At 48.9% G+C, this 23406-nt stretch overlaps 1 protein-coding gene across 1 annotated transcript; it reads left to right on the top strand.

Annotated features, from left to right (window-relative positions):
• The first annotated feature begins 377 nt into the window (after positions 1 to 377).
• Positions 378 to 4723, top strand: LOC137839204 (uncharacterized). Its single transcript, XM_068648328.1, has 5 exons — positions 378 to 589; positions 929 to 2062; positions 2528 to 3617; positions 3743 to 3953; positions 4695 to 4723. The coding sequence occupies exons 1-5, from the start codon at positions 378 to 380 to the stop codon at positions 4721 to 4723; spliced, it is 2676 nt and encodes an 891-aa protein (XP_068504429.1).
• Positions 4724 to 23406: the final 18683 nt, after the last annotated feature.

The raw sequence follows: 23406 nt of genomic DNA, 5'->3' as shown, positions 1-23406 counted from the left end.
GAAGAGCATAATAGAATTCTGTTAGGCACAGACACAGAGAGAATAAAAAGAGAATCAGAGAGAGATTCATTTACAGATTATTTTTGTTAGTGATTCTGTGATCTAACTTGAGCGCCGGAGTGAAAACGGCCGCTAGAGGCGCCGTCTGTGTGTTTGCAGGTTGCGTTCGGAGTTCCCAGAGGAGGAGGTTCTAAGAGTGTTCTTGCAGATAGCACAGTTGCGTAGGTGGGGTAAGGAAGCGACAAAGCAATTCCTCCACGCTTGAGTTGTCGACAGGATCATTTGGCGCCCACCGTGGGGCCCGTTTGAATCGTGATCCCATCCACACCAAAGTTTCCGAAGTTTCTCAAAGTCTTTGCTGAGCTTTTGCTGAGAAAATGAGGAGAACAAGACAAACATCACCTGAGCCATCTGTTGAGGAAGGAGCTGTGACAATGGCGCAAGTCCTGGATATGATGCGTACGCTGCAGGACAATGTCACAGCGTCGAGAGCTGAACAAGAAAAGATGCAGGCGGAGTTGGCTGCATCGCAGAGTAGGAATGATGAGCTGAATCGCGTTAATGAGGAGTTGAGAAGGATGTTACAGACGTAGAAGGAACGCGCAGTTGGAGAAGGGATGCCGATGCCACCATCGCCTCCGAGAGCATTCCCTATGCCGTTCTCCCCTGAAATTATGCAAACCATGGTACCTCCCAACCTAGTGGGAGTGAAGGCGTCGTTCACAGGGGTAAAAGATCCAGAAGCGCATCTGACGGCGTTCCACACTCAGATGATGCTGTCTGGGGGCTCAGATGCCGTGTATTGCAAGATGTTCATGAGCACTCTGAGTGGAATCGCCATGGAATGGTTCGTGAGTCTGCCAGAGGGTCATATCACGTCCTTCCATCAGTTTTCGAAGCTCTTCACTGAGCAGTACATCGTTAACAGAGCACCTTCAGTGGTGTCGTACGATCTGTTCAATGTACGCCAGTATCAAGGTGAGTCGCTGAAAGACTACCTCAACCGCTTTGGAGCACAAGTGGTTAGATTGCCCAGCAAGGACGAGGATATGCTGGTGCATGCGTTTAAGAAGGGAATGCTGCTTGGTCCTTTCAGTGAGTCGCTCATCAGAAGCCATCCCAGCACCTTTGCGGAGATACGGCGACGCGCGGTGGCGCACATAGTGGCAGAGACAGAAGTTTCTGAGAAAAGAGGAAGTGCTGCACCGCTGAAGCCGCGTGGAGGACAGGGGAAGCAACAGCAGCACACGATGGTGCATGAGGCAAGGGAGGGAAAGAAGGTGCAGGGGAAACCTCGTCCTTATGCACCCAGGAAGGACCAGGGCAGGGGGCGTGCAAGGGAGAACAATGCACCCCCAAGATACGATTTCATGGTAGGGTTGGCGGATCTGATCGCCCTTCCTGCCATAGCCGCGAGACTCCGAGTACCAGAGAAGACAGACAAGGTACTAGGGAGGAAAAAGAACGAGTGGTGTGAGTTTCACCAAGCCTTTGGTCACACACTCCACTCCTGTTTGGCGTTGGGGCACCAGCTGGTGGAGTTGGTAATGTCTGGGTTCCTAGCAGATTACCTGCGGCAGGCGCCGGGTGATCGCGCGTCGGGGTCCCAGGCAGGAGAGCAGCAACACGAAATCCCTGTGCATGGGGAGGTGCAGACGATTGTGGGGGGCTTCTCCGGTGGGGGATGCACCGCATCACAAAGAAGAAGGTATGCTCGATCGGTAATGGCTGTGGACTCGGTGGACGAAGGCCATTTCCCCGAGGTGGATATCTCTTTCAAGAAAGCTGATCTACGGGACGTTGTACTGCACGACAACGATCCTGTGGTCATCTCCCTCATCACAACAGGAAGGCGAGTGCACAGAGTGCTCGTAGACCAAGGGAGCTCGGCAGACGTCATGTTCTGGCCGACGTTCAACAAGTTGCAGCTGTCCCCCGATCAACTAAGGCCATATACCGGATGTCTTTATGGCTTTGCAGGGGATCAGGTAGAGGTGCGGGGTTACATTGAGCTGAGGACGACGTTCACCGATGGAACAACAGCCCGCACCGAAAAGATAAGGTACTTGGTGGTGAACGCCCCTTCTGCGTACAATATCTTATTGGGAAGGCCAACACTCAATAGGTTGGGTGCAGTGCCATCGACGAGGCACATGAAGCTGAAGCTGCCGTCGATGGAGGGGACCGTAATAACCATCAAGTCAGATCAGGCTGAGGCTAGGCGCTGTTATGTGAACAGCCTCAGGCAGAAAAGGAGCATATGCCATGTCACCTCAACACCACCACCAGGTGTGCTCGAAGAGCGATCGGTGGTTAGGGGAACGCGTGGCGATCAGGAGGTGGAGGCTGCTACGCTGGGGGGCTCCTAGGTAGCTCAGGTGGAAGCAGAGGAGGAGGGCATGATCACTCATCGCGAGTCAGGGATCGCGAGGGCGGTCATCGCCAGTGAGAGAAGACCTCACCCAGCTGAGGGGTGGGTAGAAGTAGATATAAGGGGGAAAAAGTTCAAGTTGGGAGGATCGCTCAGCGAAGAAGAACGAGGGTTAATCGCCGGGGTGATCGAGAGGCACATGGGCGCGTTCGCATGGTCAGCATCTGACATGCCAGGAATCGACCCTGACTTCCTTTGCCATCGCCTGTCGATGGATCCTAAAGTTCGGCCTGTGCGGCAGAGGCGAAGGAAATTCAACGAAGAGAAGAGGAAAGTGATCCTTGACGAAGCAAAGAAGCTCCTTGCCGCGGGGCACATCAGGGAGATCCAGTACCCGGAGTGGCTAGCGAACGTGGTACTGGTTCAGAAGCCAAACGGCAAGTGGAGGATGTGCGTGGACTTCACTGACCTCAACAAGGCATGCCCTAAAGATTCCTACCCTCTATCCAGTATAGACGCTCTGGTGGATTGCGCATCAGGGGGGAAGCTACTCAGTTTCTTGGATGCATTCTCAGGATACAACCAGATCAGAATGCACCCCAGGGATGAATGCAAGACGACATTCATGATTGAACGGTCTTGCTACTGCTACAAGGTAATTCCGTTCGGGCTGAAGAATGCGGGGACTACCAAACAACGACTTATGGATAGGGTGCTCTCGCCCATGCTTGGAAGGAACGTGCATGCATATGTAGATGACATGGTGGTCACATCCCGAGAGAAGGAGCATCATGTGGCCGATCTGGAGGAATTATTCACCACCATCGCCAAGTACAGGTTGAAGCTCAACCTTGAGAAATGTATTTTTGGTGTGGAGGCTGGGAAGTTCTTGGGTTTCCTCCTGACAGAGCGTCGAATCGAAGCTAATCCAGAGAAGTGCGCGGCAATCGTGGCGATGAGGAGTCCAACGACGGTGAAGGAGGTGCAGCAACTCACCGGTCGGTTGGCAGCATTATCCCGGTTTATGTCCGCTGGAGGGGAGAAAGGTCATCCGTATTTCCAGTGTCTTAAGCGCAACAGCAGATTCCTTTGGACACAGGAGTGCGAAGAGGCCTTCATCAAGTTGAAGGAGTACCTGGCAAGCCCACCGGTCTTGTGTAAACCACAAGTAGGCACCCCTCTTCGTCTATACTTTGCTGTGACGGAGAGAGCAGTCAGTTCAGTCCTGGTGCAAGAGCAAGATCAGGTCCAGAGGCCTGTGTACTTTGTGAGTAAGGTACTGCAAGGCCCTGAAACAAGGTACCAAGCCCTCGAGAAGGCTGCCCTGACCGTGGTATTTTCAGCAAGAAGACTCAAACATTATTTCCACAGCTTCACAGTAGTGGTAACGACAGATCTGCCCATCCAAAAGGTGCTAAAGAAACTAGACGTAGCGGGAAGGATGGTCAAGTGGGCGGTGGAATTGTCAAAGTTCGACATTCAGTACGAGCCCTAAGGACCGATAAAGGGGCAGGTGTTTGCCGACTTTGTGGTCGAGCTGTCCTCGGTCGCGACACCTTCGGAAGGGTTAAACTTCTGATGGGTATTATCAGTGGATGGCTCTTCCAATCAGCAGGGAAGCGGCGCTGGGGTCATTTTGGAAGGCCCGAACGGAGTGCTGATCGAGCAGTCCCTCCGCTTTGCCTTCAAGGCTAGCAACAATCAGGCGGAGTATGAAGCCCTGATCGCAGGAATGTTGCTAGCAAGAGAAATGGGAGCAAGAAGTCTGGTTGCTAAGAGTGACTCTTTGCTAGTCACCGGGCAAGTTACAGGGGAGTTCCAGGCGAAAGATCCCCAGATGGCAGCTTACCTAGAGTACGTACAACTCCTGAAGACGTCCTTCACCGAGTTTGAACTCGTTCATGTGCCGAGAGAGAAAAATGCCAGAGCAGACCTGCTTGCCAAGCTGGCCAGCTCAGGCAAGGGGGGAAAGCAGAGGACCGTCATTCTGGAGACCTTGAAGGTACCGCGAGCGTTCGTGTCAGAAAACCAGGTGCTTCAAGTGTACAAATCGATGGAGCGTCTGGCGATCGGTCATCGCTCGCTGACTCAAGAGGCGTTGAAAGCGCCGAGGGTCAGAGCGCGACCGGCCAAGACCGATGAGGTGATGGAAGTCTGCGCTGTTAGGGAGCCCGACACATGGATAACACCGTACCAGTTGTATTTAGAAGATGGTGTACTCCCTCTGGACCCGGCAGAGGCAAAAAGAATAAAGCGGAGCTCGAGTAAGTTTACTTTGATTGATGGAAACCTGTTTAGATTTGGGTTTTCTCATCCTGTGCAGATTTGCGTCTACGGCGAGCAATGCACTAGGCTTATGTCGAAGCTACACGAGGGGGTGTGCGGAAGTCATGTAGGTGGTCGCGCTTTGGCAAGTAGGATCCTCCGCGCAGGGTACTACTGGCCAACGCTGAAGGAAGACTGCGTGAGATATGCTCAACGTTGCAAACAGTGTCAACTTCACGCAGATTGGCATAAGGCACCCCCCGAGGAGTTGAAGTCCATCCATAGCCCATGGCCATTTCACACATGGGGAATCGACATCCTGGGACCTTTTCCCCTGGCGATAAGGCAGATGAAGTTCCTCATCGTGGCCATCGAGTATTTCACCAAGTGGGTGGAGGCAGAACCAGTCGCGCACATCACCGCACAGAAAGTTGAGCACTTTGTCTGGAAGAACATCGTCTGTCGTTTCGGAGTACCCAAGAGGCTGGTCTCCGACAATGGCACCCAGTTCACAAGTCATCAGCTAAGGAAGATGTGCGAGGAGTTAAAGATACAACAGGTTTTCGCCTCGGTGGAACACCCACAAACCAATGGGCAGGTGGAGTTAGCCAACCGAGTACTGCTCAGGGGGCTGAAGCGAAGACTAGAGAAAGCTAAAGGAAAATGGGCAGAGGAGGTCCCCAGAATCATATGGTCCTACCATACCACTCCACAGTCCAGCACCCATGAGACACCCTTTAGCCTTGTCTACGGGACAGATGCCATGATTCCTGTGGAGATACAGGAGAGCTCCCCCAGGTTTTTGAATTTCATTGCCGAAGAGTCCAACGAAGAGCGAAAGGTGAATCTCGACCTACTGGACGAAGTGCGAGAAGAAGCCAGAGTTAGTGCTGAAGCCGTCAAGAGAAGAGTAGAACGGAGGCACAACTCCAAGGTGAGGCTCAGGCGCTTCCAGGAAGGTGATCTGGTGATGAGAAAGGCGCATCAGAATGAGATGGAAAACAAGCTGTCTCCAAAGTGGACAGGCCCATACAGGGTGGTTGAGGCATTGGAGAATGGAGCTTATCGGCTGGAGACTTTGGAAGGAGGAGCAATCCCCAGAACGTTGAACGCCACCCACTTGAAATTTTATTTCAGTTAAGTTGTAAAGTAGTTGCGTTCTCGCGCTAAAGACACACTCAGTGTATATACTAAAAACAGTCGAACAGATAAGGGGGCACTTTTTTCCCTAAGGAGGGTTTTTAACGAGGCTACCCAATGAAAAGATTATCAGCATATCAAGTGTGCGAGAGTTTTCAAGTTAAAATCCTCCTCGCCCCAGGTGCGAGTGCAGGTGATCGGTTAGGCCTTATTCGCCCTAGGCGCGAGTATGGGCTTTAATCTAAATCATCCTCACCCCAGGTGTGAGTGCAGGCGATTAGGGTTTGAAAAGCCAGGGGTACTAGTAAGACCAAGAGAGGGAAAGGAAGGATTTCGACAAACGTCCTTACCCACTTGGCATATACCAATATCGGCCCAGTAAAGCTCTTAGTTTAAACCCTTCTCACCCCAGGAGTGAGGCAGGGAAAGAATGACCCGATCCGCCCAAGGTTGATGACCTTGGGGAAAGTAAGAGGGGTTACCGAGAAACACTCTTCTTCCCCCAAAACAAGGCATCACCTCTGACGATCGATGTCCTCTATGCACTTAGCGCTAGAACGACAGAGAAGCAAAGTGAAGTCCGAAGAACGATGACTGATGAGTTGTTGGCGGGTACGCTGCCCGAAGAACGATGACTGATGAGTTGTTGGTGGGTACGCTGCCCGAAGAACGATGACTGATGAGTTGTTGGTGGATACGCTAGTAGGTAGTACCTTGTCGGAGGAAGCTTTTCCAAACAAGCTCTTACAGAACAAGCTGAAGCAGACATACTATGCCTAGTCAGTCATTCAGTACGAAGTTGTGCATAAGAACTGTTAAAAGACAAGCTAAGGGAGTTGTTGGTCGTGATCAAGGTAGATCGAAGAGTACAGATCGCGCTAAACCTAAGCTAGTTAATAGTTAGTTGTGCACAAGAAGAAAGACGAAGCTTAAGAAAATGCGAGAGAAAAGACATATAGCTGAAGCAAATATATATATATATATATATTCACACCAAGTTTTATACAAGTTCAAAGTACAGGAATGGTGCAGAAATATAAAATTACAAGAAAAGAACTCAAGGAGGAGGAACGAGCTTGCCATCTACCACTTCATGGTAAATGCTGAACTGTGTAAGGTCCAAATCCGGGAGAACGCATCGAATCTGCTCGAGTGCCAGCTCAAACCCATCAGCAAGGGCATCAGCACCCACGCTCATAAGCTCGGCATTCTCAGCTTCGAGCTCTTGCTTTGAAGTCTCCGCAGCGTTCTTCTAGGTGGTAAGGGAAGCAATGGAAGAGGCAGCTTCTTCCAATTGGCCCTTTGCCTCAGACAACTCAATCTTCACCCCAGAAAGCTCACTCACCGCCTCCTCAAGTTTCTTCTCCCCGTTAGCAGCCTTCTCCTTGGTGGACTTGAGATCCCCCGCTAGTTGTGAGTTCAGTTGGCGTAGGGAGGAAGTCTCAGCCTCCAAGTTAATTACCTTGCTCCGCAGCTCCACCACTTCGCTGTCCAGAGCATTGACAGCTTGCCCCATCAAGATCTCAGTCTTGATGGTCTCTTGGACCTGAGATAGGTACTCTTTCCTGGACTTTTCCACCATGTCCCTCATCAGATACACAGACCCTTGGGCAGCCTCAAAGTCACTCTACAGTGACTCCTTGTCGTGCTCAAGCTCCTTGATCCTCTTCTCCAGGACTAGTTGCTTGCGGTGTTGGGTGGAAAACTTTAGGGAAAGCACTATCTGCTTGGCCAAGTGCATGTCCACCTCTTGCCTACTCCACTCGAGAAGCTCACGACTGCGTATGAAGTGTCGAACCAGGGCAATGACCCGACTGAAATTCTCATTGCTGGCGCCAGAGCTGCTTGGCTGCGAGCTGGCCTCACCACCTTCAGCGATAGCAGCAGAGGTTGGCGGTGTTGGTGATGCAGGAAGTCTTGAGTGACCCCCTGAATGGGCAGAATCACCCCCAGCAGGTGGAGTGAGTTGACCAATAGCTTGGCCCGCTGGGGGTGGAGGTGGAAGTGACACTGGAGACAGAGGTTGAGGCGTCGGAGATGGTAGGCGCTGAGGGGAAAGAGAGAGAGTTGGTGCTGAGGCAGGTTGAGCAGGAGGAGGTGAGGGTGAACCCTCCTCGATCTGTACCACCTCAATTTCCTCAGGCCTGAGAGAAGAAGCCTCCTCAACCTCTTGGTGTTTCCTCTTGCGATGTGTGAGAGGAGAGCCAGAACTCTCCTCCTCGGTTGAGGGGGTAGGATCAGCAGCGGCCGCCACAGTGGTGGGAAAGGCCCTTACTAGCCTTCTTCTTTTCCTCACTGGCTCGGGGCCTTCAGCTGGCGCGACCGAGAGAGGGGGAGCTGCAATGGGCTCGGTGGTGGAGGAGGAAGAACCAGTCCCCTTGGCTCCCCTGGTTCGGGCAAGCTCCAGTAATGCCCTCTTCCTATCCTTCCCTGAAGTCATGTCTACATGAAGGGTAAAAAGAAGAGTTAGATGGCATAATTATGCAAGTTGACAAAATGTATGCAAGCATGCATGAGGGTGTGCAAATATTCTAAGGGATGCAAGAAGAAGAACCTACCTATGTACTTCTTCAGAGACACCACATCAAACTCGTGTTTGATGAGAAGGGCCGAATTATACTTTGCCCCTAGGAGCAACCTACACAGCTCGCGCTCGTAGGGGGCCATGGCTTCAAGACCCCAGGGTTTCTTGAACTCGACTCCAGGAACCCAGTAAAGGGGAAACCCCTCTAGCAGCGTTGGGCTTTGCTGTGTAGCAGAGATCATGTAGAACCTGCCCTTCCAATCTTTAAACGATTGCTGGTACAGGCCCAAGAGCACTCGTCCAGCAACTCCATTCAGGCTGACCCAAGACCTATCCCCAGGGTTCTTCGCCTCGAAGAAATGCAGGAAGACGTCTACTGAGGCGTTATGCCCAAAGTAGTTGCAGAGGATCTCGAATGCCCGTATGAAAGCCCAGGCATTCGGGTGAAGTTGGCAAGGGGCTACGTTCAGCTCCATCATCAGCTCCTTCTCAAAGAAGGTGAAAGGCAAGCGCAGCTTCAACCTTTTGAAGATGGCAGAGTATATGAAGGTGAAGGGCACCCCATTGGTAGCCCTGTTTTCCACACAGATTGGCATCCCTCGAGGAGGAATGCGTATACGAACGTTGAAGTCATTCTCCCTGTCGATGGCGCAGGAAGGCTCATCAGGGTCGTTGCTCAGAAGGGTCTTGAGATGGTTTTTAGGTAGCTGAGTGGAGGTTTCAGCCAGCAGTACCAGGGGAGCCCAGTCTTAGACCCTGGCGTAATCCTGATGGGGAGCTGCATCAGGAGGAGGTGACGCTGGTGCACTCGCTGAAGGCTGTGCACCAGAGGAGGAGGCAACGATGCGAGCGGTTTGCTTCAAGCGAGCCATTACGAGGTAACTGCAATGGAGGAAAGCAAAGGGTCAAATGAACGGAAGAAGAGGGAATGATGAATGGTTCGGTGAAAAACAGAGGAAGGGAAGAAGAAAGAAGGTCCAGGTGAAGAAAAGGAAGAGGGAGAAGTAGAAAGTGAAGTGAGAAACGCAAAAACCCAAGTGCGGGTTGAGAAGAAGAAAAACAGACAAGATGAATGCATGGTAGAGAAAGAGATGAATGCAATCGGTGAAAATAACCTAAATGGACCAAGGAAGAAGAAAAGTCATACCTTTAGATGATCGCAGAAGGTCTTGAGGAAGAAAGCTCGAAGAAAGTTGGGCGCGCAGAGAGGAGATTTGAAATGTCTGAGAGTTGGAGTGTTGAAGAAGATGATGAAACAGTGAAAGCGCGCGCCTATTTGCATCAGGGGAGCGTTAGCGACACTCCACGCTGGCCGTTGATGCGTCCACGTGTTGCGAGATCAAGGAAGGAAGTCATAACGTCAAAGGGCAACACGTGAGGTGGCACGTGATGTGGCCCCACATGCCACGTGGACCGAGAGCGCGACCACTTAGTCTCTTCGCTGAGAACGAGTTCACAGCTCGAGACTAGGGGGCTTGGGATCTGGTCGGTCATCGGTAGTCGATGACGTCAGCAGAAGATAACCACGCGGACCACCCGCAGGGTAACACGTTGATCAGGGTGACACGGGGATCAGGTGACAGAGAAATCAGGGAGGAGATCACCCGGTATGGTGATCGGTGGTCAGTAACCGAGTGGCCACCGACAGATCAGTTCGAAGATAAATACCCGGGGAGAATGCGAGAAGCAATAGAGCACCGATCAGTCATCGGGTGCATGGTCATCGGGGTTTCGTGTTACACGCAGTTAAACTCGGATTGAGATTCCCAGCGAGAGCGTTACGCATGGACCTCGCATGATCATACCTCAGAGAAAGAAGAGCTCCTCGCCGGTATAATCGTGCACGAGAGTGGCCTGAGGGAGGTAGTAAACCAGTCAGTAGTTGGTGACTCTCTCAACCCATTACGTGCATGGCATCGTGAAGGGGAAATCGTGTATGCAGAGAGCAATGCTGGGTGAGTGTGCCTAGTCCAGCCACACCTGGCGTTCTCCTGGGAATGAGCGATTCACCCAGATGGAAGAAACACGCTAAGTTACTCCGCAAGGGAATAACTTAGGCGCACAAAGAGATGCGCTAAGAGCCCTTCAGGTAGTGGTACGTGTACGGTTAGATGTGAGTTGCATGCCTCCACGTGTCACCATCTGAGAGGAGCGCGGCCAAGACAAAGGTACACTCCGCGTCGTGAAAGGTACACACAGAAAACATAGACACCCACATCTTTGCTGATTGTGGTACGTTTTTGCAGAAAAGCTTAACAGAATTCTGACACACGCACAGAAGAGCATAACAGAATTCTGTTAGGCACAGACACAGAGAGAATAAAAAGAGAATCAGAGAGAGATTGATTTACAGATTATTTTTGTTAGTGATTCTGTGATCTAACTTGAGCGTCGGAGTACAAACGGCCGCTAGAGGCGCCGTCTGTGTGTTTGCAGGTTGCGTTCGGAGTTCCCAGAGGAGGAGGTTCTAAGAGTGTTCTTGCAGATAGCACAGTTGCGTAGGTGGGGTAAGGAAGCGACAAAGCAATTCCTCCACGCTTGAGTTGTCGACAGGATCAAGAAGGATAGACTTCATATTCACATTACATAGATGAAAGATAAAGACATCAATCAATATTTTTCATACTACAGAATTAAAGAAAAATTCAAGAGAAGAAAATAAAAACAAGGAAAGTCTTATCCTTTTGACAATGTAGTTCTTTCAATGAGTCATTATCCATAATCAAGTAACTTCTCTTGGCCTTCAAGAAAACTAGGCTTTGTACTCAACAGTAATTGGAAGTCCAGAAAAAATCTTTTCCCTTTAGCAGTCATTCTTCAAGTCCAAAGATGATTCTTGGCTGCCAAAGATCCCTACGAGAAAAGATTAAGAAGCAAGATTTGGTCCCCTTATGAATTTGGGTCCTATGACGTTAGTAAGAGTCTTAGGAACCTTAGAAACCTTAGGAACCCATTTTAAAATACCTTTAGGAACAGAAAACCTTCTTACTATGTAGAATCTAATAGTGTGGCCCCTTTTCATGCAGTAATGACAAATTTCAACCGGTTGTTTCGATAAAACAATAGGTTATTTTTCAAAGAAACTTGAAAAGGGTTTTGAAACAAATTTGTTCTTGCTGTTTAGATTAAACCCCAACCCAGCCTTGCCAAAAACACATTTTTGAGAAGCAAGAACAATTTCAAGATTGGATTAGCCTTTGGTAAACTTATCCATGGTTTTTAAAAGATAGTGAACCTTCTTTTGAAGAGATTCACAATTTTCACAAAAACTTGAATCAACACACTTACAAGAAGAGTTTTGGTAAATCATTTCCAAATTTTCAAAATCAGTTTTTGAATTGTTCAACTCTTCTTCAAAGATCTTGACTCTATTTTCCAATGAGTTGTTTAAACCTTTCAACCGTTTATTTAAAAGGGCCAACCTATTAGCTTCTTCATGAGTCTCATTGAAAGCCTCAAGAAGTTGGCTATAATTTTCAACATTAATGGAAGAGCTTGAACTTACACTGCTTGTGTCACTTTCTTGTTTTGTCATTAGACATAAATTTGCTTCTTCTTCATCACTTGAAGAGGAGCTTGATGAGTCACCATTGTAAGCTCTTATTGAATTTCCTTTCTTCTCATGCTTCTTGAAGTTTTTCCTCTCTTTGTTAGGACATTCAATTTTAATATGACCCTGTTCACCACATCCAAAGCATGTATATTTGTTAGTGTTAAACTCAGTAGGTTTCTTGCTATCATACCAGTTGGATAAGTCACTTTTGTTGTTTCTATTCTTTAGGGACTTGCTGAATTTCTTAAACAACAACCTAAATGTTTCCTCTTCACTCTCATCACTTGAGTATTGACAGTTTTTGTTCCCAGCAGCTTGACTTGATCCAAATTCTTCTTTTGTCATAAGACGAACCTCCTTTCTGGATTCTGAAGAGAAAGATTCAGCAGAAGATTCTTCTTTGTTCATCAAGGCTCTCCTTGGATTCTTGTGATACTCTTCAAGGGTATTCCACATTTCTTTAGCAGAACTACATTCCGAAACCTTGAGCAATTCATTAGAATCAAGTGCAGATACAATGATGTTCATAGCTACACAATCAAGATGTTCTCCTTCAAAAGAAACATTTTCATATATAGGCATGAGATGGCTATTTGTAATAACATTCCAGATTTTTCTATCTATAGATTCAACAAAGAATTTCATTCTAACCTTCCATAATTGATAATTCAGTCCACAAAACAGAGGTGGCCTGTTAATTGAGGCACCCTCCCCAAAAGGTGGTTTTTCAGCCATAGAAAAAAGATTTAGAATCAAACTTGAATATCTTTCAAGAACCAAGCTTTTGATGCCAATTGTTAGAATGTATGGCCTTAAACGAGAGGGGCGGGGGGGGGGGGGGGGGGTGATGGAAGATCGCCAAACTCAACCTCCCATGATAGGCAAGAGCCAAGCCAAGAGCGTATAGAGCCAAGTGAAGAGCGTCTAGTGCAAAGAGGAGAGCGTCCAGTGCAAGAGGGAGAGCGTCTAGGACCTATCACTAGGTCCATGGCCAAGCGAATCCATGAAGACTTGGGCCAAGCTACGGATGGAAGAGAAAACTACTTGTATATGCTACATGAAGGCCCATCAAGAGTAGCTTAGTATTAGTTGTAGTGTAAATAGCACAAACTTGATTCCATGAGGATTTGACCTAGATTTGCTAAAGATTTGGTACGTTCTAGAAGGATTCCTCCACTAGGCCGGCCATGTGCCATGGTTTCCTTATGATGTCATTTACATTTCATTTAGATGGCATTTGCTTATCATTAGGTTAACCTTTATGGTCCTCCTTAGCCTATAAAAGGGGGAGCCAACATCATGTATTTTAAAGATTGAATAGAGTATTGTTATGCTGTCAATTTTGTGCCATACACTACTCCTTGCCTAGCATCTAGGTTTTAATCTTCATTTCTCCACCTTCAAAGGGGCTGGCCGAACCTCCCCAATTCCACACTCTTCATGCACCTTCAAGGCACTCACACTTCTTAGGAAGGCCTTGCCCATCTCCTCCATTAAGCTTCCGCAACCTTCATCATCCAAAATCAAAGAAGAGCTCATAGGAATGCCATCAGGGGGTGAATTGTTTAAGAGGGATTTTCGCAAACTTTGAAGGTATAATGAAAATCAATGCTGAATGACAGAGAAAAGAATCAAGGAAACAAATACCCAAAACGGTTTTAAGATGATATCAGAAAAAAAATCGGTGGTTTTGTCGACACAATCGGTTGTTTTTATCAGCAGTTTATAAAAACAACTTAAAAACAGAATTTAAAGAGTTAAAGGTAAGAGATAAGCACACAAGCAATTTATACTGGTTCACTCTTATACCAAGAGCTACATCTAGTCCCCAGAAACCACTGGGTATTCCACTATGCAATCAAAACCAAATTACTCACACCACACACCAAAGTAGTGACCTTGAACCCCTCAAGAAACACACTACCTTTGGCAAACCACACCAAGAATGTTGATCTTGAACACCTCAAGAACACCAAGAATTTTCGAATCTTGGAAAATCTGTTTTGATAAACTCTTTCTGTTACTCCAAGATTAGGAGCATAAAACCACCTTTATATAGACCCACGAAGTGGTCAAAAGCATTTAATAAAGGAGCCAAGTTAGTTAGGATCATTTAAAACATATTAAAACCGCTTAACATAATTCTGTTAAGGTTTTCAGGAAAACAATCGGTTGTTTTGTCGAAACAATCGATTGTTTTGGTTTGACAGCAAAGTCAACCAAGTTTTTCAAAAATTGCTAAGGTAAAACAACCTGTTGAATTTTTGACAGCTTTTTAGAAAACACATCTTTTTAAAAGGTTAAAGATTCAAATGAACTTGGATCATCTTAAGGAGTGAATTAACAAGTTTCAAACAACTAAATAACACACACACACCCAACAACAAAGTCTTCAAGCTTTTCCTCTTGGATTTGGAGACATCAAAGCATCTTGTTCAACATTGGGAACATTCTCGTCGCGTCTAGCCTTACCTTGACTAAGATGCAGAAACTCAAGGAGGCAGCTACCCTGTATGCCCTTCAAGTCAAAGAGCTCAAACTTCACGAGATTGCCTTGTACTTGGAGGTGTCGGATCTTCGCAAATCTAACCTAGCGACTAAGAAGCTCCTGTTCGAGAAGTCCCAGGAAGCTTTGGGGGCTCATGCCAAAGTCTTGGATCTCCGGACTGAAGTGGTTGGCTTGAAGGAGGAGGTGGCCCAGTTGCAGGAGAAATCGGCCAAGCTTGAAGAGGGGTCAACACAACTCAAGGAGAAATCATCCTAACTGGAGGAGCAACTTGCCAAGATGAAAGAATAATTAGCTCGTAAGGACGAGCTCTTCCAACAGACTAAGGAGGAGCTTACCAATGACGCCGCTGAGTCTTACGCCGCAGGGTTTGAAGATGCCATAGCCCAGGTTGCCTGTGTGCATCTTGGGGTGGATCTCTCCCAAACTGGGATGGCAAAGAAGGTCACGGATGGGCAGCTGGTGGATGTTGATCTGTGATGATTTCTCTTTGTAATTATTTGGTAGCCTAATGAATAATTGATAACTCTGTACATACATTTCTATTTATAAAATCTGCTTTCCTCTTGATCTGCTCCTTTGTGTTTGTTGTTGGTTGCTTTGCTTGGGTCAAATTAGTCTAACAACGCTTTAGGATCTTTCTAACTTAAGTGACACGCTTCTTTACCACCTGCTTGACCTTAATCTTCTGTCGTATGGAGATAACGAGGACACTTACTCGTTGTTCTCGACCTTGTCGCATAAGGACAAGGGAGTCGTCTTGTTTCGAACCATGCTACTCTCGACCTGGATGTGTAAACACCAAGGAGAGGTTCACCTTTCTGATCTTGACCTTGGCACATAAGGGCAAGAGAGACTTTTAACTGGGAACCTTATTGTTCTCGACCTTGTTTTACAAGACAAGGGAGAGGTCACTTTACTAACCTCGTCCTTACCACATAGAGGCAAGGGAGGATTTTAATTGGGAACCATACTGTTCTCGACCTTGGCGTTCTCACACAAGAGGGAGGCTCACTAAGAACCATACTATTCCCAATCTTGGTGCTTCTACCCAAGGGAGAGGTTCGCCTTTACTAACCTCGTCCTTGCCTTATAGAGGCAAGAGAGGATTTTAACTGGGAACCATACTGTTCTCGACCTTGGCGTTCTCACATAAGAAGGAGGCTCACTAAGAACCATACTATTCCCAATCTTGGTGCTTCTACCCAAGGGAGAGGTTCACTATATTTCACTATACCATACATTTGAAAGAATATATCTTTAACTAAAATTTTATTGGGTGACCTCATTATAAAAACCCTGATAAGGGAAAAAGAGTGTCCCCTAAACTGTGTACAATGAAATAATTAATTGAAATAAAACTTTAAATTTGCTCTGTTCCAAGTTCGAGGAATCGTCCCACCTTCTAGGGTCTCGAGCTTGTACGCTCGGTTCCCAAGCGCCTCTGTCACACGGAATGGACCAATCCAATTGGAAGATAACTTGTTCTCTAGCAGGTAGGGGTGGGCCTTTCGCATTACCAAGTCGGCGACCTGGAGCTGCCGAGGTCTCAACTTGGAGTTGTACTTGAACTCCACCTTTCCCATCAATGCTTCAGCCTTGATGCGAGCCTCCTCCCTGACTTCATCCAGTAGATCCAGGTTCACCTTTCTTTCATCATTGGATTCTTCAGCCACGAACTTTTGGAAACGTGGTGAGCTCTCTTGGATTTCTACAGGAATCATCGCGTCCAAACCATACACCAAGCTAAAAGGTGTTTCTTTGGTAGTGGACTGGGGACTGGTGTGGTAAACCCACACAATTCTAGGAACTTCTTCTGCCCAAGTCCCCTTGGCTTCCCCCAACCTCCTCTTCAAACCTCTGAGCAGAACTCGGTTGGCAAACTCGACCTGCCCGTTTGTCTGGGGGTGCTCGACTGATGCAAACACTTGTTTTATTCTAAGCTTTGTGCACAACTTGCCCAACTGTTAGCTTTCAATCTGGGTGCCATTATCGAACACCAAACGTTTCGGGACTCCAAAACGACATACTATGTTTTTCCACATAAATTATTTCACAAAGTTGTGCAACTGGCTCGGTCTCTATCCACTTTGTAAAGTACTCAATGGCAACCACAAGGTATTTCATCTGTTGCACCACTAAAGGGAATGACCTAGAATGTCGATGCCCTAGGTATGAAACGACTATCGATTGTGGATCGATCATAACTCCTCTGGAGGCTCCTTGTGCCAGTCAGCATGTTGTTGGCACTGCTTGCATCGCTGTGCATACCTTGTGCAATCTTCCCTCATGGTTGGCCAGTAGTACCCCTCGCGAAAGGCTTTTAACGAGAGAGCTCGGCTGCTGATGTGACTTCCACATATAGTTTCATGGAACTTGATCCTGCCTGTTGACCGGAGCGCTGGAGAATGCCTCGTCAAAGGATCGACGTGCGCGCCGCTTCTCACTTCCGTTCCTCCTCTGGATCTATCTCAAGAACCTGCAAAGAAACGATACGGCGCCGCTGCGGCCGATCGCACTCCGACGCTCAAGTCAGTGACGGTATCACCAAATACTAAGAACTGGAACCGTGCAAATCTCTCTCACAGACAGCTCTGTCACTCGCAAGCGTAAAGTGTATGAACTGAACGTGCGTACCTTAGAAAATCTGTTAGGAACTCTTATATACCTGGTGGTTTTCTCTCTCCTGGCAGTTACAGACTTGGACACGTGGCTTGCATCCGACTGTACACGTGCCATCATCTGGAGGCTCCCTGACTTGGCGTTACTTCTACTCTCATTTTTGCTAAGTTACCTATGCATGGTGCTGCCCAGTGCATAGCTAACTCAGGAGTGCGATCTCTACTGAAACTGGCGAGGTAGGGCCTTCATACTCCTTCCCTGTGGTCTCGCCGGCCGCCTTCATAATCTGCTTCTCCTTTAACTTCGGCGATGTGCTTGTTCTGGCGATCTCCGACTGCCTGGTCGTCTGAGTCTGCATCTGGCAACTTCGTCCTCAACCTGGCGATCGCCTATTCTGGTAAGCTGGAGATCGGAACACGCCAACTTAACTATCGGCGACTACACGTGCCTCCCGACTTCCTTCCCAACTGTCAACCTGGCGCCTCGTCAACACGCCTACACTGTAACAGGATGCCACGTCATCGCATCCGACCACCAGGGCGGTACACAAGCCCCCCAGTCTTAAGCGAAGACTTGTCTAGCGAAAAGACTGAAAAAGCCTTCGTTAACACCGGTCTACGTGGCATGGGCGCAGAATTCCAAGCGGTAGTACTTTCTGCTACTCTGACGCTCCACCAAACTCTTCACGCATCATTCGACACGTGGCTCTCATCAACGGCCATCTTCATCTGCCGTTAGCGCTTCCCAAAACCGTTCGAAAACCCCTAAACCCCTTACGCTCCTACTGTTCCATCACTTTCTTCACACTTGCATACGCTCTCATTCCTTTCTGCGAAAGCTCTCGACGTTCCTCGACGCTCTAGATCACCACCTCCCTTTAACATTCTCCCGATCATCGAAAGGTAACTACTTTCCTTCATCTGCTGGGTTTTCTTGCATTTTCACCGATTTGCATCATCCTATAACTGTCTGGTGCATACGCTGTGGGCTGTTTTTCCATTTCTCCTTCTGCGTGACTTAGGGCTTTGCCGATCGTCGCAACGAACTCACATTCGTTCGTCTTTCACCTTCCATTCATGATTGAGTCAGCCTTTGTAACCCTCCTGATTATTTTTCCTTCCTCCTTCGTTTGCAGTTGCTACCATGACTCGCACGAAGATCACCCCGAACCCCCCTCCGTCAGCGCGAAACCCCCCTTCACAGGCACACGACTCTGCGCAAGTTCGTGGTGCTCCCTCTTCGCAGGCTGTGAGGCCCGCGCCTTCTCAAACCACTCTGGCCCAGGCGACTCCACCAAACGCTGGAGGAGCCCCCACCCCACTGCCAGACTTCAAGACGTTATACTCATGGGCTAACTCAACCCTCTTAAAGGAAACGTCGTCGGTGAATACCGCGGGAGCGGTTCTGCGATTGACCAATGGGGACGAGGCCCACCAATCATTCCACAAGGAGCACGATGAGAGAATGATGGTGCTACCTTGCCCAGCCGCTCTGCCAGTGTGCGTAGATGATAAAGTGAGCGCCGACGGGCCCTTTTGCTTCGTCTACACCACTCTCTTCAAGAAAGTTAAACTCAGGTTCCCTCTCACTCGATTTGAGAGGGAACTCTTAACCGAGCTCAATATCGCTGCCGCCCAGCTTCACCCCAACAGCTGGGCGTTCGTCCGAGCTTTTGAGGTAACGTGCGCCCATCTGGGGTTGCCTGCGTCAGTGGACGTATTTTTATTTCTGTTTGAGGCCAAACACCCCGGCGATCGCCTGTGGGTCAGTCTGAACGCCATTGCTGGGAGATCCATCTTCACTATCTTCCAGCAGTCGTATAAGGATTGGAAAGGGAAGTTCATCCAGGTCCGCGCAAACGACAAAGACCCTTCCCTTCTCGACGGTTTCCCCTTGTACTGGGTGGACAAGGGGAAAAAGGAGTCCAAGAGCTGCTTCAGGAGGCCCAGAAGTCCTGATAGCATGGGAGCTTTGGACAGAGACCTTTGTCTCTTCTGGAAGAGGGTGGCAGATGCCCACATAACATTCTTGACCCCCACCCTGATTTCCTTCGAGTTCTTTGAGGACCAGTTGGAATTTCAAATAGGTTAGGACGCTATACCCTTGTCTTCACATTGCTTCTGATATTGTTTCTGGGCGTCTTGTGCGACACACACAAGACTTTGGTTTTATCTTTTCTGCATATGCCTGCTTTCGCTGTTTCATTGCCTTGTACACTTACTCCATTCTCCTTTAAGCTAACTTATGCACTTTCATTTTACGCAGATACCATGTTCGGTAAGAATATGCTCGCCGATCTAAAGGCGCTCGCCCGCAACCACGGTTTGGCGACCGGCTCCCAGACGGTTCCCAACTCGGCGGTCGAGAAGGCCATCATCCAGGGGCGATCACCGCCTAAGGCGCCCACTCAACGAAAGAAACTGGTCCTTAAGAGGCCAAAACGGAAAGCCCCCCAAGTTGTCCAAGAGGATGAGGAAGAGGACGACGAGGTCACTGAGGATGGCCTCGTCACGAAAAGGAAGAGGGTGGCACCATCTTCTCCACCTGCTCCACCCCCTCTTCCAACCTCCACACCACCATCAACGCCTGCTCCTCCTCCCTCATCGCCAACGCCACGAGCTCCTTCACCACCAGTCCAAGCGGTTCCATTGGCCACTGCGCCACCTGCAACTGAGGCCCCAGAGCCAAACTTCTTAGAGGACCCCCCGAGCGCCTCTACACCACATATATCAGCAGGAGGGGGCCCTCCTTCCAACACTTCAGCTGCAGGAATCATTCCAATCGGGGATGAGGTCGCTCACACCTCTCCAATCCTAATCACCGAGTCCCCGATTGCGTCGCCGCGCCAAGAAGCAACCACCGAAAATATTGCTAAGGAAGGCGGCGACGAGAACCCTCAACAAGCCCCCCTGGCGCCTCTCCAAGCTGCAAATCTATCCCTCGAGGTGACGAGGATGTGGGAACCTCTGACTGCTAAACTCAAAACCATTGCAGAGGATATCCCATCAATCATAACGAGAGCTGTGGAGAGCTCCACCAGGCGGCTACAGGATGACATCTACAACCTCAAGACCGAGAACAGCACAATGAAGGTCGAGGTGGAGAAGGTGGCATTCAGCCTAACGCTCGCGGAAATGGAACATTCTCGAGTGGAGGATGCCCTGAACACCGAGCTTAGGCTTGCGCGCAAGGAAGCTGTTGACCTTCGCCGCAAAGTCCATGAACTTGCTCAAGAAAAAGTCGAGCTTGAAAGCAGAATCGTGCCTCTACGTACCAAGGCGAGCGACCTGGAGGCTCAAATTCAAGCCAACGCCGATAAGGTACAGAAGCTGGAGCAAAGGTCGATCGACCGTGAGAAGCTGCTTGGGCAAGTAGAGAAAGCAAGAGATGACGCCATGGCTGATCTCTCCGAGGCAAACAAAGAAAAGGTGAAGATGGCTGCCGAGCTGGCCCAAGCTCAAACAGAATCCAAGAAGGTGGCTGACGACCTTCTTGAAGCTCAAGAGACCAACAAACAACTCCGAAAACAGGTCGAAGAGCTGGAGCAACAGAACAAGGAGCTTAAGCAGCAGGTCGAAGGATTTCAGAAGCAAATTGAAGAACTTAGGCTAAGCTCCGCTCAGATTCTGGTTGCCGGGTTTGACGCCGCTCGAGAACAGTTCGCATGCCTATTCCCTGATCTCGACCTCAGCATGGTGTCATTAAACAATGAAGTAGTAGATGGAAAAGTCGTTCCCGCCGAAGGCTCAACCAATTCCACCCCATCTGCTTCTTTATAAATTCACTTGTATTTACTTTGTAAAAAACTCTTGCACACGTATTTTGAACAGCCTCTTATTTTAATAGAGAAATTCGGATATGCCTTCTGACTTCTCTTGAGCGCTTTACTTTCTCTGTATGCCTAACTCTGCGACGTTTAACTTAGCGATTTTGCAAACATGACCTTTGGCGTAACTTCTTCGAGCCGATTCAAACTTAAGCAATAGTCACTTTAAACAACTTGTACTCTTGAGGCACTAACCTTATCATAAGAATACCTTCCAAGCAATGAACTGTAACTCAACCATTGGTTCAAACATCGTCCCGCTCGACCTGCTTTATCAAACAAGTCTTTCAATCTTCCCGATCGCCAAGACCTCTTGGCAACACCAACTTTTCCCAGCCTCATGCTTTGGCAATCGTTTCTTTATCTGGGGTAGAAACGCCCTTTGGGACCTTCCTTTACCTCCCCTGAACCTCAGAGCTAAAGACTGGCTGGCTAGGGGTTCTCTTCGAACCTACCTTAGCCACCTTTCAAGCCTCTTCCACCCTCTTCGCCATACCTGAACTCGTTCAAGACGAGAAGGATTTTATCTTGCCTATACTCGCGCACAGGCGAGAAGGTCTTTTAACTCGCCTGAACTCGCTCATCGGCGAGAAGGACTTTTACTCGCCTGAACTCGCTCATCGGCGAGAAGGACTTTAAACGGCCTTAACTTGCTCGACGGCGAGAAGGACTTTGTCAGGTGCCTCAACTTGCCCAGGGTGTACATCTCCTCCCCCCTGGATGCACTGAGGACCTTTTCTTTCTCACGCCTGCACTCGCTCGACGGCGAGGAGGTCTTTGATGGGCCTTAGTTCGCACAACGGCGATAAGGACTTTATCTGGTGCCTCAACTTGCCCAGGGCGTACATCTCCTCCCCCCTGGATGCACTGAGGACCTATCTCGCCTGCGCCCGCACAACGGCAGGGAGGTCTTTAACTTGCCTCTACGTTGCCCCGGGAGTTACATCTTCTCGCTCCCAGAAACACGGAGGACTTTTTCTCTTTCTCGCCTGCACTCGCTCAACGGCGAGGAGGTCTTTAACTTGCCTCAAAACGCGCGAGGGCGTTGAGGTCTTCCATCTGGTGCCTCCGATCGCCTAAATACGATGAGGACTTTAAAAACTTAACTGGTGCCTCTAATCGCCGAAAAACGATGAGGACTTCAAAACTTTAGAAAATACGCGACATATCTTTTCGTGCCTTGAATCATGTACAAATGACAAGGTCTTTCTTCGAAACTTTTGGAAATAACACGTATGCAATCTGAAAACACCTTATACTTTCGAAAACTCTTCTTTTACTGGGTGGCCTCATTAAAAACCCTCCTTAGGGAAAAAAGAGTGCCCCCTTGAAACTGTTTTAACAGAGACATTGTAATATAACATTTGTGTTTGTCTTTACTTACAAAGCTCTCAACTATAGTACAACTTCAGGTGTGTGGCGTTCCAGGTACGAGGGATCGCCCCCCCTTCCAGCGTCTCCAAGCGATAGGCTCCGTTCCCGAGTGCCTCGGTTATTCTGAACGGTCCAGTCCACTTGGGTGAAAGTTTGTTCTCCATCTCGTACTGGTGGGCCTTCCTCATCACCAGATCGCCTTCTCCAAACTGCCTTGGCATCACCTTAGAATTGTACCTTCGCTCGACCCTTCTCTTCACCGCCTCGGCCTTCAGCCTTGCCTCCTCCCTGACTTCATCCAGCAGATCCAGGTTCAGTCTTCTCTCTTCATTCGAGTCTTCCTCTACAAAGTTCTGGAATCTCGGCGAGCTCTCCTGAATCTCGACTGGAATCATGGCATCACACCCATAGACCAAGCTAAACGGGGTCTCATGGGTTCCTGACTGCTCGGTGGTGTGGTACGCCCAAACTATACGGGGTACCTCCTCAGCCCAACCTCCCTTGGCTTTCTCGAGCCTTCTCTTCAAACCTCTCAGCAACACTCGGTTAGCTGATTCCACCTGGCCATTAGTCTGAGGGTGCTCGACGGATGCAAACACTTGCTGAATTCCGACCCCTTCGCAAAGCTTTTTCAACAGGTGGCTCGCAAACTGAGTCCCATTATCTGATACCAGGCGCTTAGGCACTCCAAACCGGCACACAATATTCTTCCATACAAAGCCTTCGATCTTGTGCGCGGTGATCTGGGCCACTGGTTCTGCTTCAATCCACTTGGTGAAATACTCAATCGCCACCACCAAGTACTTCATCTGCCTGATCGCCAGTGGAAAAGGTCCCAGGATGTCGATTCCCCAAGTATGAAATGGCCAAGGGCTATAGATCGACTTCAACTCCTCGGGAGGTGCCTTGTGCCAATCAGCGTGCTGCTGGCATTGTTTGCAGCATTGGGCATACTTCTTGCAATCTTCTCTCATGGATGGCCAATAGTAGCCTGCACGGAGAGTCCTCGCGGCCAGAGCTCGACCCCCGACGTGACTTCCACATATTCCTTCGTGGAGCTCTGCCATAATCCTCGTGCACTTCTCGCCGTGTATACATTCCAGGAGTGGGTGAGTGAATCCAAACCTGTACAGATCGCCATCAATCAATGTATACTTGCTGGAATTTTTCTTTACCTTCCTAGCTTCTGTTGGATCTAACGGGAGAAGGCCATCCGCCAGGCACC

The sequence above is a fragment of the Phaseolus vulgaris genome, chromosome 3 (assembly GCF_000499845.2).
Source record: "Phaseolus vulgaris cultivar G19833 chromosome 3, P. vulgaris v2.0, whole genome shotgun sequence".
Classification (NCBI taxonomy): domain Eukaryota; kingdom Viridiplantae; phylum Streptophyta; class Magnoliopsida; order Fabales; family Fabaceae; genus Phaseolus; species Phaseolus vulgaris.
This window is presented reverse-complemented; position numbering and strand designations above follow the sequence as displayed.

Coding starts and splice junctions, on each gene's coding strand:
- LOC137839204 (XM_068648328.1), top strand. CDS start 378: ATGAGGAGAACAAGACAAACATCACCTGAGCCATCTGTTGAGGAAGGA. Junction 590..928: donor TTGAGAAGGATGTTACAGAC/GTAGAAGGAACG, acceptor CATCGTTAACAG/AGCACCTTCAGTGGTGTCGT. Junction 2,063..2,527: donor GCCCGCACCGAAAAGATAAG/GTACTTGGTGGT, acceptor AGGATCGCTCAG/CGAAGAAGAACGAGGGTTAA.